Below are 14,855 nucleotides of genomic sequence, written 5' to 3'. Positions count from 1 at the left end.
GTCTGATGAAAGATGTGCTAGGGGACCAATGCAAGATTCTTCAGCTCCTCAGATACAGAATTGTGCAGCAAAAGTTTCTGATGACCTGACGTCCTTGCAGAATTTGAGCCATCTGGTACCCAGAAATCCAGACGCTAATCCAGTCTAGAACTAAACTGAGCGGGCAGCGGAGTTTTCTCCTCTACCTTTTCATCCATGGAGTCGGGTTAAGCCCATAAACAAGCTGTATTATCGTTTGAAAAGGGAATCAAACATTTTATCCTTCATGATGTCAAAACACAGCCATATTGCTGCTATCTACACCTATTATTAATTGTCACAGATCTAATTGTGTTAATAAATAATACAGAAAAGTAACATAACATATATTACATCTCACAACCTGTACCAGAGGTGTATGGAATAAGCCTCCTCTGTCCTGTTTATAAAGGAAGTGACCATTGTGCCTTTATACACGTCCCCATCATAGTCACCACGCAGTTTAGGTGACAGTCAGCGCCAGACGAGATCATACGGCCCCGCGGGGCCCAGCGGTCTTACCTTCTCGGCCATAGTCATGGCGGAGCCCCCGTGGATGCCCAGGATGGGCATGGAGGTCTGCGAGGAGACGAAGTCCAGCATTTGTGCGATGGCCTCCTGGTCGGTGCCGTCGCCGTACGCCAGCCCGTGGAGCCGTTGCCGAGACATGAGCTCACACAGGTGCGTCAGCATGCTGCCCGGGTCCGTCTGGTTCACCTGCACGCTCAGCACGCTCATGTCCAGGGGCGCGCCCACACCCCGGCCCGGCCGCAGGGCTGAATCGGCCACGCCGCGCGTCTGGCCCAGGATCACCGCCACGCTCAGGGTGGGGGGCTTCTCCGCCGCTTCGGACCAACCAAGCAAAGCCCAGAGGATCAGCAGCGAACGGACTACAAGTGCCATGGTTCTCGGCTTCAGCCCCTGCAAAGACAGAGAGACGGCAGGGGGTTTATAATGGATGAATGTTTTACGTTATTTTAAAATCAACTGTCTGCTTTCTTAGACATCTGATAAAATCTCCGACAAATCAGAGTGGACCAGACCGCACACACATAGGAGACACCATACGTGCTATGTGTGTAGCTCTGCTCCAAGAAAAAGGAGGAGAAGGTTTACATATAGAAGAAGAGCTTCTTTACACACAGAAGAAGAGCTTCTTTACACATAGAAGAAGAGCTTCTTTACACATAGAAGAAGAGCTTCTTTGCACATAGAAGAAGAGCTTCTTTACACATAGAAGAAGAGCTTCTTTACACATAGAAGAAGAGCTTCTTTACACACAGAAGAAGAGCTTCTTTACACATAGAAGAAGAGCTTCTTTACACACAGAAGAAGAGCTTCTTTACACATAGAAGAAGAGCTTCTTTACACATAGAAGAAGAGCTTCTTTACATGCACAACAGTACCTGCCTCTTCCCATCAATAAAAAAAGCCTGTATTTTAATTACCTTAAAATATTCAATGCGCCAATGGTTCATTTACTGTTAATCACCAAGTTATTTCTGGACAGTGTGAGTGTATTTAAATAGCTTACTGATGAGTGTATTAAATTGTTAATACGGTATACGGCTGAATTTGATGGCTTGCTGATTCCAGATGTCCACCGTGGCCGTGTCTTAAAGCGCAGTAATTATTAATGGGACGGCGTAATAACCGTAGCGTTACAGCGCGGCGAGCAGAGGACGGTGTACGCGGTCCTGCCCCCAGCCCCGCGGGATCGGCCCGTCTGACAGACCAGCTCACCAGAGATTGACACCCTCGTTGAAGATAAAGCGAAGAAACAGCCATGAGGAGAAAAAAACCTTCAAGAAATAAATGTGCATCATATCTGCTGACACTCCTGGAAAGTGTGAATGAACAAAATCTGCCCGGTTCTGATTAGCCTATAAACTACTTTTCTGTATTTTACTTCTGGTTCATATTTTATTTCTTTATCGTGCATTTACGTCTTTAGAAACTCCCAGGCGACCATCTATTCTTTACTGACAGCAAGTACATTGAACGGTTATATATCGGGGAGGGACATTAGAGATGACAAAGATGCCAAACTCACACTACTTCTCCATCAGTATTCTGAAAGATACACCAACGATATTAGACAAACGGTGACTATATGTCATGATTCCAGACATTGACTCTAAAAATGACAACACACCTGAAACGCCACTATCCAGTCTCAGAGTAATAGCGAACAACTAGAATTTTTTTGGCCACATACAGAGAGAAGTGTAAAAATGTACAAAGATGTACAGAAATCGGCACACAGGTTCGCCTGGACGGCAGCAGGTGTCGGCTGCATGTTGGGACGTAAGCACTATGGTAAGACAGCACTGTTTAAACAGCTGTTGGCAGACGGCCTTTGGCCTCACCTATACAGGTAAACAGCAGGAGCTCACCAAACAGCACTGAAAGCCTGCCTGCTCCACACGGCTCTGTGATTAAAATGTAGCTTGTTGGTGACATATGTCTGCGGTGTCTTTAGACGTGGGTAAATGTTTTTATCGCCGGTGAAAACAAAATTTTGTGACAGCCACCACAGCCTCAGGACCTAAAGCCCGCTGAGAACCAGCTGAAGGCCGTGGTGAGAGGTGGAGACGTCCTCCATGGAGTCAAAGGCCATGGTGAGAGGTGGAGACGTTCTCCATGGAGCCAAAGGCCGTGGTGAGCGGTGGAGACGTTCTCCATGGAGCCAAAGGCCGTGGTGAGAGGTGGAGACGTTCTCTATGGAGCCAAAGGCCGTGGTGAGCGGTGGAGATGTTCTCCATAGAGTATCTGGCTCCAGATTCAGCCTCCACACTAAATATTCTAGAGAAGTACCACTGTTGGTCTTTAGGAAAGTTGCAATTCACAAAATACCACTATGAATGATACTATGATGAATGGCATATTAAGATTGTCGTTTCCTCATAGTGCTGACCATAGCCACGCTTTAGACTTGTAATTTTCAAATACAATTTTTGGATTGGCATGAAAGACTTTTGTCCTTAATAGAAGCTAATGGAAACTTGGTTACTAAAATCTGACATGCATTTCAACTATATTACTGTAGTCTGGGCCGGGGATTGATATTTCAGATACTACAGTTCTAGAAATACATCGCATTTGAGTGCTGTTAGATAACCGAACTAATTCTGTTAGGTAACAATAATGCGTGAACACATCTCCCTTGTGTTCATGTGATGGGATCTCAGCATGTTCAGTCTTCAGTCATGACCACTATGAATAGAACATTCACTGTAAGGGAAAAGTGTAACTACTCAGTAGATGGGAGTTAATATCCTGGGCTACGGGGTGATGTATTCGCAAACCTTTTACAAAGCAGTTCCCCGTTTAGATATCAGGTCTGGGCTATTTTTAGCTTTACGCTCCTTGAAAACACCCTGCTTTATATCAATGCATTCTTCTCACTTCATGGCACCTAATAATAACAGCAACAAACCTGAGTTCAGCAACCACAACGTCGCCATAAAACAAATCCAAAATTTCTTCACTTTGCCCTTAAACTCGAGATAAATTCCATATGATTATGCATCTGTCAGATTGTTAGGTGTTTGTTTATTTAGACTTACTAGTAAACAGTACCTTCGAAGAAACAAAAATCAGGCCTAATCTAAAGTAGGCTCATTAACGTCAAAGTAATTGCTTAATTATTTTTCGTTTGATGGTGCGATGTTTGTTTACGGGGTGTAAGAACCTGCATGCTTCACTGAACACAGCGGGAACTCACAGACTGGCACACAGCTCCACTGCCCCTGCAACTTTCTCATTTCCTACGTTCACTAACATCTGTAATTAGCGTAGTCAGAGAGTAATCTGACGTAAACACCCTTCACTTCACATCGAGACACCCAACATGGAACTCTCCAACTCTGTTTCAGCGCTGCAGGGAGGGAGGGGGTGGTTGGTGGTGTTGATGATAGTAATGGTGGGGGTGGGTGGTGGTGTTGATGATAGTAATGGTGGGGGTGGTTGGTGGTGTTGATGATAGTAATGGTGGGGGTGGTTGGTGGTGTTGATGATAGTAATGGTGGGGGTGGTTGGTGGTGTTGATGATAGTAATGGTGGGGGTGGGTGGTGGTGTTGATGATAGTAATGGTGGGGGTGGGTGGTGGTGTTGATGGTGGTGGTGGGGGTGGATGGTTGGTGGTATTGGTGGTGGTGTTGATGGTGTTGGTGGTGGTGTTGATGGTGGTGGGGGTGGTTGGTGGTGTTGATGGTGGTGGTGGGGGTGGATGGTTGGTGGTATTGGTGGTGGTGTTGATGGTGGTAGTGGTGGTGTTGATGGTGGTAGTGGTGGGGGTGGTTGGTGGTATTGATAGTGGTGGTGTTGATGGTTGTAGTGGTGGTGTTGATGGTGGTGGTGGTGTTGGTGGTGGTGTTGATGGTGGTGGGGGTGGTTGGTGGTGTTGATGGTGGTGGTGGGGGTGGATGTTTGGTGGTATTGGTGGTGGTGTTGATGGTGGTAGTGGTGGTGTTGATGGTGGTAGTGGTGGGGGTTGGTTGGTGGTATTGGTGGTGGTAGTGGGGTGGTTGGTGGTGTTGGTGGTGGTAGTGGGGGTAGTTGGTGGTGTTGATGGTGATGGTGGGGGTGGTTGGTGGTGTTGGTGGTGGTGTTGGTGGTGGTGGTTGGTTGGTGGTGTTGATGGTGGTAGTGATGGTGTTGATGGTGGTAGTGGTGGTGTTGATGGTGGTGTTGGTGGTGGATGGTTGGTGGTACTGATGGTGGTGGTGTTGATGGTGGTAGTGGGGGGGTGGTGGTGTTGGGGGTGGTTGGTGGTGTTGATGGTGGTAGTTTTGGGGGTGGTAGTGGGGGGTTGGTTGGTGGTGTTGATGATGGTAGTGTTGATGGTGGTGGTGGGGGGGGGGGGTGGTGGTGTTGATGGTGGTAGTGGGGGTGGATGGTTAGTGGTATTGATGGTGGTGGTGTTGATGGTGGTAGTGGGGGGGTGGTGGTGTTGGTATTGGTGGTGGGGGGTGGATGGTTAGTGGTGTTGATGGTGGTGGTGTTGATGGTGGTGGTGTTGGGGGTGGTTGGTGGTACTGATGGTGGTGGTGTTGATGGTGGTGGTGGAGGTGATTCAACTGTATTTGATTGCCAAAACCTTAATTTGCCTTCAGCCTCACTGTGATTAGAACTAGCCTTGAGTTCCCTGGATGGGCATATGTCCGTCCTTGAGAAATCAAGCATGATTGTTAAGCCTGTTCCTCACACACACACACACACACACACACACACACACACACACACACACACACACACACACACACATCACTCACACCACTTTTTCGGCATCAAAATTTCAACAATGTACAGTGAAGTTGCTTTTTTTTGCCAACATGAGTAAATGTTTGTGTGAGTGCTTGTGTGGGAGATCTTCTAACTTCACATATGCCTAGAAGTGTCCAGAACAGCTATGATGACCTTTCACCCTCTGGATTTCATAATTCAGAATCATGGCTTAAAGATACTGTGTTCAGTTTGCTGAACATCACCACGGAGCTTGACCGTCTCACAGCAAATGAGGAGGTTGTGGGCGGACTATTGAATTTAACTGTGTACAAGGGTGCGGGGTCACCTATCCAAAACCTTCCTCTAGAGAGAGCGAGAGAGAGAGAGAGAGAGAGAGAGAGAGAGAGAGAGGGATCAAAATAAACATTTAGCTTATTCATCTAGCTATTACTTGCTACCTCCTAAAGAATTCTCTCTGTAATTCTACCCTAAAAATATAGTGACTTATCAGTGTGAATATAATGATTCATCAGCGTGTGTATCTGAGCACCAGAGTATCTTTGTATGCCTCCATATTCCAATACAGGAAAGACTTATTTCACACTTAGCCATATACGGTAGAGGAAAATATCAGAAAATGTGTTTGGCCAACGTGACTGCACCCAAAAACGGCAAGTCCCCTATACCGATTATGGCGGAACCTGCGAGCCAACGGCTCCCCCTGTCGGACCTCGCCAACATCTCCTTCATCATCCTACTTTAAACATTTAACGCGGAGCCTACCTTGCGTGTCACGAGGTGTCAGTGAAGAAAACTCTCCGTCCTTTAAATGTGCCATTTTGAAAAATATGTAATAATTTATTAATTTCTTCCACAAATATTTCCGGACAAAAAAGACGCTTTCCTCGGCGCATTTTCGGATCTTCTCAAAGCACCTTGCCAAGAGTGTAACTGTTTGAAGTTGGTCTGAAAAGAAGTAAACAAAACCCTTACACTGTGTTAAATGTTGTTTGAAAAACAAAACGACGGTTCTCGTGTTCTTGCGTCTTGGGCAACAGTTAAATCTGTGAGCAGATCTTCCAACGTCTTCGTTAGAGGTTTGGAAGGCTCACTCTGAGTCTGTGTGTGTGTGTGTGTGTGTGTGTGTGTGTGTGTGTGTGTGTGTGTGTGTGTGTGTGTGTGTGTGTGTGTGTGTGTGTGTGTGCCCCCTCACATAACCAAACACCTCACCAGTGCTGCCTGTCATTAACTAAACACAACTCATATCTCCACTCATCGGCAGCGTCTTAATAATGGCCACAGACAATCAAAACGTTTTTTAAAAACAAATGAAATGTGAAGGATGAATAGGTAGCCAGTGGAAGGCTGGGTGATTTAAAATGACCGCCGGTGTGTGTGTGTGTGTGTGTGTGTGTGTGTGTGTGGTATTCCCCTCACGCGCGGCTCTCTGTCTGTATGTAGGGCGCTCGCGCAGCAGGTGTTGCGCATCAAGGCTCGAGAAATATAAATTATTATTCTCTTTCTTTCAAAATAAGCCGAACAGTTTCATTTATGAGAAGTTTACAAGTCTTCTCCAGTCGCGTACAATTAAATTGTCAGTGAAAACACGCAAGGGCAAACATCCATTCTACAAGAGATGTATTAATATTAAAAGAGCATAACTTACCCAATGTCTTCTTTAAATATTTCCAACATTCTAGTCAGAAATTACATTGTTTCCTGTGTCTTCTGGATTAAATCCGTCAAGTTCATCGCTTACAGCGGCGTAAATCCACGAGTGTCCTTGTGTTTACCACGATCATTTCTAATCGGATTTCAAGGGGGGAGAATCGTTGGGTGATTTTGGGTTTGGGAAAGTAAATGGAGTGGGTCGGAGATGTTTTAAGAGATGTTCAAGTGCGTTCCGCAGTGGAGCTGGAGGAACAGGTCAATATCACATCCTTTCGAGGGAAAAACACACGCACGGCCAATTCACCCTTGCGCCTTTAGGAGACGACGCAGAGAACTTACACGTCGGTACCGATGATGAGACCCGTTCTGGTCCGAACCCGCGCCACGCCGTCGACTGGACACAGCAGTGCAGTCAAAGTGTCTGGAGCGCGTTAGTCCCCAACATCTCCGTGCAGAACCGAGACGGAACCGCCGGTGCCTCCCACGCGCTCCGCGCTACATCCGCCGTAATTCTCCTAAATGAACTCCTTCTTCGTTGCATATGAACACGACACCTTGAAGGAAGAGGGATGTTTGTGTGTGTCTGTGTGAGAAGGTTAAGTCATTCATAAACTGGATTAAATAATTTTGAAAATTCTCAGATGCCCCCATTGTACATTAAATAATGTGTGCAGAATCGTAACGGCGTCAACTTTCTTGCCCATTAAGATCTCAGATGCACATTGTCGGTGTAATTCAAGTAAATGTTAGATATAGACTCTCTCTCTCTCTCTCTCTCTCTCTCTCTCTCTCTCTCTCTCTCTCTCTCTCTCTCTCTCTCTCTCTCTCTCTCTCTCTACCCCCGCACAGTGCATTATAGCCTGAAATAATGGCGAAAACCATAACCATTCCGTTCACTCGATAACCGTGTCAAAACTGTGGAAAGTATGGGGACGTAAAGGCGACGCGCGTCACAGCCATAGTAAACCATACCCGGATGACGCTGCTCTAAATGATTTTCCCGCTCGATGTTTTAAGCTTTAACCCTCGCAAGACATCAACAGAAGGAGCAAAAGCCATAACCCTTGGCAGGGAGCGAAATAGCTCAACCCACGATACTCCCATCAAGCGCGTCGCGCCTGTCTCACAGATCAAAGCGCGTTTTGCCAACTATGTTTGCGTTGATAATTGGTGGTTGACTGATATGAGTCAGACTGTGCCAACTGTGTAGTGCCAGTCTCAAAATCTGAATGATTCCCTGAAATCATACAATTAAACCACTTTCAATTTGCAATGGTTTAATGAGATCAATCAGCACTTCAGGGGCAAAACGAATAATTTGCGGGCAAATCTTTTATTTTTATTTACAGAAGTTCTGGGGGCGTCGCCAACGTAACCTACTTGTATGATTTATCAAGGTCAAATTACAGGTGCATATCAGGACTTGCACCTAGGCACACAGAACAACGCAAACCTGTGTTTAAAAATCTTTTGTCTGCACTGAATGGACGCAGCAAAGTCATTTTGTGGTATTCTATGTGTTCACTTCAGTCTTTAATAGCTAACGGGGAAATGCATTAAGTATATATTGCAATAGGTTATACTTATATGCAGTACTTATAATACTGGAACAGCAAAGAGAAAAAACACAGAAAAGGTTAAAACCGAACAACATGAACATGAAGCCGTGGCTCCTCAAATTGGATTCAAACTGAGAGTTAGATTACTCTAACCAAAGAAGTAGAGTCCGTGGCAGGAGAGCACCACAGGAAACACAACTTCATCTAATGATGATGTAGCAAGCGCCTGATTGCCCCTGATTAATGCCCAGTGTGACCATTGGCATACTGAACAAACGTGAACATTTGGAATATTAGCCACACTTGTGCTGGTGAATGACGGGGATCACGCTGGCTAAACCACCAACAGAAACGCCACAACTCTTTTGTTTGAAGAGCTACACCTCAGAAATGGTTAGAGGACAGGGGTCAGGACTAAAAATGTAAAATCGTAAAATGTGTAAAATGTAAAATCGTAAAACTTAAAAAAAAAAAAAAAAAGTGTATTGCAGGAGCGGCACCTTGATCCAAACCCAAAGCATGGGCAGTACTGGTGCTGAAGGCGGACTCTATTGACCCGGCCTACTGGAGGGACGCAGTGACATCTGGACCTGCTGTGGCACGTCCACCACATATTCGTGTCTCCGTGATCGCCTGATTCGCTAGTCTGAACCATTCACCTCTTCTCCAGGATCCACTATTGTCTCACTGTCTGCCAGGCAGCATAGACCCCTGCTGAAATAAAGGCCACATGAAAATTTTAGAACCCACGTTGCCAAACTGCCGAACTGAAAACTTTCGAACATGAACGTACATTTCCCAGTCCCACTGGGTAACCTCTACACCCCATAAACCATTGAAGTTTTTGTTTGTTTGTTTGTTTGTTTGTTTTAAGATAACTTAACTTCCCTCCAAACTAAGCATAAATGTATGGTAGATGTATCATTCTCATAAACATTTTTTATCACACAATAATATTAAAATTTCTTTATAGCTTTTGTTTCCAATAGTGGTGTAACTAAAATTATTAGTGGTTAAAAATAATCTTACCAGGCTCCTGACTGTCATCCAGTAGTGACAAGGCATTATCGAATGACTCCAAAATCCTGCTGTGTACCTTCAAAACAGTCAAGAATACCTGCAAACAACAGAAGAGTCTGGTTGAAGAAAAATGCTCCAGAGATCTAAACACTTCATAACACAGAGATCCAAACACTTCATAACACAGAGATCCAAACTCTTCATAACACAGAGATCCAAACACTTCATAACACAGAGATCCAAACACTTCATAACACAGAGATCTAAACACTTCATAACACAGAGATCCAAACACTTCATAACACAGAGATCTAAACACTTCATAACACAGAGATCCAAACACTTCATAACACAGAGATATAAACACTTCATAACACAGAGATCCAAACACTTCATAACACAGAGATCTAAACACTTCATAACACAGAGATCTAAACATTCATAACACAGAGATCCAAACACTTCATAACACAGAGATCCAAACACTTCATAACACAGAGATCTAAACACTTCATAACACAGAGATCCAAACACTTCATAACCAGGGCCGGCGCTAGGGGGGGGCAGAGGGGGGCATTGCCCCCCCAAATTGTGTCTTTGCCCCCCCAAGCACAATGCAAGCAACGGCTTTTTTTAATTATCTCTAAACCAATCACAAAAATGCATTTTGCTTTACAGCGTGAAGATATTTCCTTGCTTATTCCTGATTGGCTCTTTGAGTCATATAAAAATCGGCAGACCGCCCCAAACGGTTCAGTTCGGCAGTATATGTTCTGTTAGTGTGAGTGAAAGACAGGTATACTGGTAAACACTCTTCTGAGTTTAAACTGACTTCCACATGGTAATATTTGCTTAACTGTGGTTTTTCGTTGCTTTAATGTTACTCACCTCTTACACAGGTGTTGCTTAAATTATTTTATTAGCCGTTAGCGGTTAGGCTAACTTGGTTCTCCTAAACCTGCGCGAACGGCGGAAGCGTTTAAATACTTGCCGCGCAGTGTTGTCCGAAACGATATGTGGTAATAAAAAACAGGAGAACGAACATTTACCTGACGAATTTTAATGTTGCTTTTTCAGATTTCAAAAGTGCTGGAATTTAGGCTAAAGTACTTGAAAATGTTGAAATTGTAACTACTTCGTTTCACAACAAAGACAGTTCTCTTGTATTACGTTAACAAATACGAGCCTCTTGTAATTCCAGGACGAAACATGAGAGAACGTGAATACGTTAAGATTGGGCGTTTTGAAAGTGTGATTTAAAAAGCGAATTATTTTGAGTATATGTATAAATATTTAACTTAATTAAGTTTAACGTGCTGAGAAATATTGAACTGGACCCTTAAAGTGATGTACAAGTGCTTTAATTCCACCTTGTATAGGTGTATGAACCCGGCAAACATGACATTGTTCATTGCGCTGAGGCGCGGCGCGCGCGAAGTTACAAAATTCGAGAGGTGCACGACAGCGCGCGAGGCTGCTCTTTCCCCCGTGCAAGCCGTCGCGGCTCATGGTTTAAACCACATATGTCAAAGTCAAGGCCCGCGAGCCAGATCCGGCCCGCGAATTGATTATCTATGGCCCCCTGGATGATATTGAATTACTATTAGAACCGGCCCGCAGGCCACAGCCGCCCGATGGTGTTTTGTACGCACAAACACTACATTCCCCACAATGCAACGGTAGCCCGCGAAGTCACTGCAGCGCGAAGCGTCGCGAGGGTCCGCGCGGCGAAAATGACGTAATCGCAGTGGCTCCGCCAGCGCAATGAACAAAGTCATGTTTGCAGGGTTCATACACCTTTATAAGGTGGAATTCAAGCACTTGTACGTCACTTTAAAGGTCCATTTCAATATTTTCCAGCACGTTAAACTTAAATATGTTAAATATTTATACATATACTCGAAATGATTCGAAATAATTCGCTTTTTATTCACATTATTTAATGGTTGTTTATTTTCCCCAATCTTAACGTCTTCACGTTCTCTCATGTTTCGTCCTGGAATTACAAGAGGCTCGTATTTGTTAACGTAATACAAGAGAACTATTCAGTCAGACAGATATTTGTTGTGAAACGAAGTAGTTACAATTTAAAACATTTTCAAGTACTTTAGCCTAAATTGCAGCACTTTTCAAACCTGCAACACAAAGCAACATTAAAATTCGGAGTCGCGCACTATGGTCACTCGCGAAAGTATAAACCTAAATCAGCAGGCAGAGCAGACATCAACGTTCAGCTATCCCCCTTCTCAAAAATGACTAAACGTAAGGTGGACACTGAGAACGGGTTTCAAGCCAGGTGGGAGGCAGAGTACATGTTCACGGAGGTAAAAGGTAAACCTGTGTGTCTTCATGTGATTTTTCTTTGAAGGAAGTTTGCCTGTTGAAAAATGTTTTCACTTGAAATTACTGACAGATCCATAAGAAAATAGTGCTTTATTCATTTAAACATTAAATAATATACACTGTGTTAGGTCTTGGTTCAATAGGCTATGTGCAATCATTTCAATATGTTTTAATAAACATTGAACCAGTCCGGCCCTCGGCTTGTAGCAAATTTGTTTTTTTGGCCCTCTGTGTTTTTGACTGACATCCCTGGTTTAAACGATTCCTCGCCATCACAGCCAGTATTGTTATACTGTGCATAAATACCGCATTGTACCAGTAAGTTTCATAACATCAATAAAAACTTCAATACTTTACCAGATTTTTTACCATTAAAGTGCAGTAGATAGATTTCTTATTTTATGTACTTTCATATTTTTTTCTTTTTCAAAATAGAAATGTGACGAATACTCCCTTTTATAACAGAATTTGTATTCTTTTGTTTTCTTTATATTTTAATTTCCCAGTAATATAAATATTCTCACTCATTCCTATTTCCATGTTTGAATATTCTCAGTCTGTGTATAGGTACATTTGTCAGCCTTTCAAGAAATAGAGTTGTTCTATTAGTAATGGCAGTATTGAAATGAAATACAATTAGATAATCTTTGTTCTCCATTTACATAATCAACATGTATTTTTTAATCATTGTGTTTTAAGTTCGAAAATGTGCATTTTTATTTCTTTACCTAATACATCACTTTAAGCCAGTATCAATAGTCATCATTCAAGCCTTGAATATATTTCTGGCTTCATAAACATGACTATCAACATGCCCCCTCATTATGTTTTACTGCCCCCCCAAGCAAAGCAGTCCAGAACCGGGGCTGTTCATAACACAGAGATGCAAACACTTCATAACACGTCTGTCTTACAGCTGCAGGATGTGGGTGAAGATCACTGCGTTTATCTCAAAAATGACTGACTGTGATTAATGGCGGTTAGTACATTTCTACCTGTCCTTACGGCAGACTGTGCAAAAACATAGATTTGATGGAAAGGTCACGGATGCACAGGCAGTGATACTCGATACCGCTGACAGCACAGTGAACAGATGATGGATTCAGACGTGTGTGCTACTAAAAACGTGCTTCATTCATACCTTTTGTGTTTAAACCCCACTGCTAACAATATGACATAGCTGTATTAATTTCTGTTAACCCACCAATACACACAGCAACCTGTGTTTCTCCTCCCAGATGAGGATGTTTGTTTGTTACATGTATTGCCAAATCTCTATTATGTAGGAATTAGTGTGAATGGGTAGTTTGACAGGTTATGCACGCCTGTAAAACTGTCCATTCACACTAATGCATTTCTACATAATCCCATGTGATTGTTCTGGTTCTGTTGGCAAAGAAATAAGTCACAGAGCTCTTTCTACATATATGAGACGCATCTCTGTTGTCCCTCAGCTGTTCGGCTTTTCAAGAAATCCAGAACAAACAAAAAAAAAACAGAACAAATCCAGAAAATGAACTGGCCGTCCCACAGCGTGTTGTTACATGGCCCTGTGTTACCTGTTCATGTTCACCACCTCCCTTCTCCAGGGTTACGCCCCTAGTGATACATCACCTCCCTTCACCAGGGTTACGCCCCTAGTGATACACCACTTCTCTTCTCCAGGGTTACGCCCCTAGTGATACATCACCTCCCTTCACCAGGGTTACGCCCCTAGTGATACACCACCTCCCTTCTCCAGGGTTACGCCCCTAGTGATACACCACCTCCCTTCTCCAGGGTTACGCCCCTAGTGATACACCACCTCCCTTCACCAGGGTTACGCCCCTAGTGATACAGCACTTCCCTTCTCCAGGGTTACGCCCCTAGTGATACACCACCTCCCTTCTCCAGGGTTACTCCCCTAGTGATACACCACCTCCCTTCTCCAGGATTACGCCCCTAGTGATACACCACCTCCCTTCACCAGGGTTACGCCCCTAGTGATACAGCACCTCCCTTCTCCAGGGTTACGCCCCTAGTGATACACCACCTCCCTTCACCAGGGTTACGCCCCTAGTGATACAGCACTTCTCTTCTCCAGGGTTACGCCCCTAGTGATACACCACCTCCCTTCTCCAGGGTTACGCCCCTAGTGATACACCACTTCTCTTCTCCAGGGTTACGCCCCTAGTGATACACCACCTCCCTTCTCCAGGGTTACGCCCCTAGTGATACACCACCTCCCTTCTCCAGGGTTACGCCCCTAGTGATACACCACCTCCCTTCTCCAGGGTTACGCCCCTAGTGATACACCACCTCCCTTCTCCAGGGTTACGCCCCTAGTGATACACCATCTCTCTTCTCCAGGGTTACGCCCCTAGTGATACACCTACCTTGAGAACAACGGCATGTACCAACCAAACCAAGCCGAACAGGCTTTGAAGAGGAAGCAGCGTGGGGATTTCTGTAGCCAGAACTGATTAAAGGAAGGAGGTTTTGTTGAAGATGACTAGATTACCCACACTGCAGATATGAGATATATTACATTATCCCAGTCGACCCAATTGTAGTAAACTCCATTTAAAAACGTGACCTTTTACCAAGAGCTGCAGTTAATCTTTTCAGACCTTTACCCAAAATATAACTTTTATTTTTTTTCAATCAGTAATGTGTATAGCAGGTACTGAAGCTACTTTATTACAGCTCATAGGATCATGGTAGTTCACAAAGTATTATTGGGATTTCGAGTTTTGAACGTGACCTGCCAATATAACATGAATTTGGAGAGGTTTGGAGCTGTGTCATTTTTTTCATTTAACTCATCGTTGTCAGTGAACTATTTGTGTGCACGCGAGCGCTTGTGTGTGTGTGTGTGTGTGTGTGTGTGTGTGTGTGTGTGTGTGTGTGTGTGTGTGTGTGCGAGGGATGGGGGGGGGATATAACTGTAAGTCATGTGTGGTCCAAAATTCCAAGCATTTTTATATGATTTTTTCCATAATGGTGCAGAAACTCCTACACAGAGCTATTTAGAC

The 14,855-nt window shown here is 44.2% G+C and overlaps 1 protein-coding gene across 3 annotated transcripts in view; it reads right to left on the bottom strand.

Annotated features, from left to right (window-relative positions):
- grin2ab (glutamate receptor, ionotropic, N-methyl D-aspartate 2A, b) overlaps window positions 1-7,662 on the bottom strand; it is a 79,072-nt gene extending 71,410 nt beyond the window's left edge. Inside the window, exons 1-3 of one of the 3 annotated variants that reach the window (XM_076990053.1) lie at window positions 6,915-7,662; window positions 6,032-6,214; window positions 541-939 (exon numbers count right to left, since the gene is read on the bottom strand). In XM_076990053.1, coding sequence (XP_076846168.1) covers window positions 541-921 — 381 coding nt within the window. In that variant the 5' untranslated portion in view covers window positions 922-939; window positions 6,032-6,214; window positions 6,915-7,662. Of the gene's footprint in view, window positions 1-540; window positions 940-6,031; window positions 6,340-6,914 lie in introns of those variants that run through there. The other 2 variants (XM_076990054.1, XM_076990055.1) reach the window with 2 other exon arrangements.
- Between the last annotated feature and the right edge of the window lie 7,193 nt (window positions 7,663-14,855).

The sequence above is a fragment of the Brachyhypopomus gauderio genome, unplaced genomic scaffold (genome assembly GCF_052324685.1).
Source record: "Brachyhypopomus gauderio isolate BG-103 unplaced genomic scaffold, BGAUD_0.2 sc72, whole genome shotgun sequence".
In the NCBI taxonomy this organism is placed as follows: Eukaryota; Metazoa; Chordata; class Actinopteri; order Gymnotiformes; family Hypopomidae; genus Brachyhypopomus; species Brachyhypopomus gauderio.
Note: the sequence above shows the minus strand (reverse complement) of the source record. Positions and strands in the feature narration are given on the sequence as shown.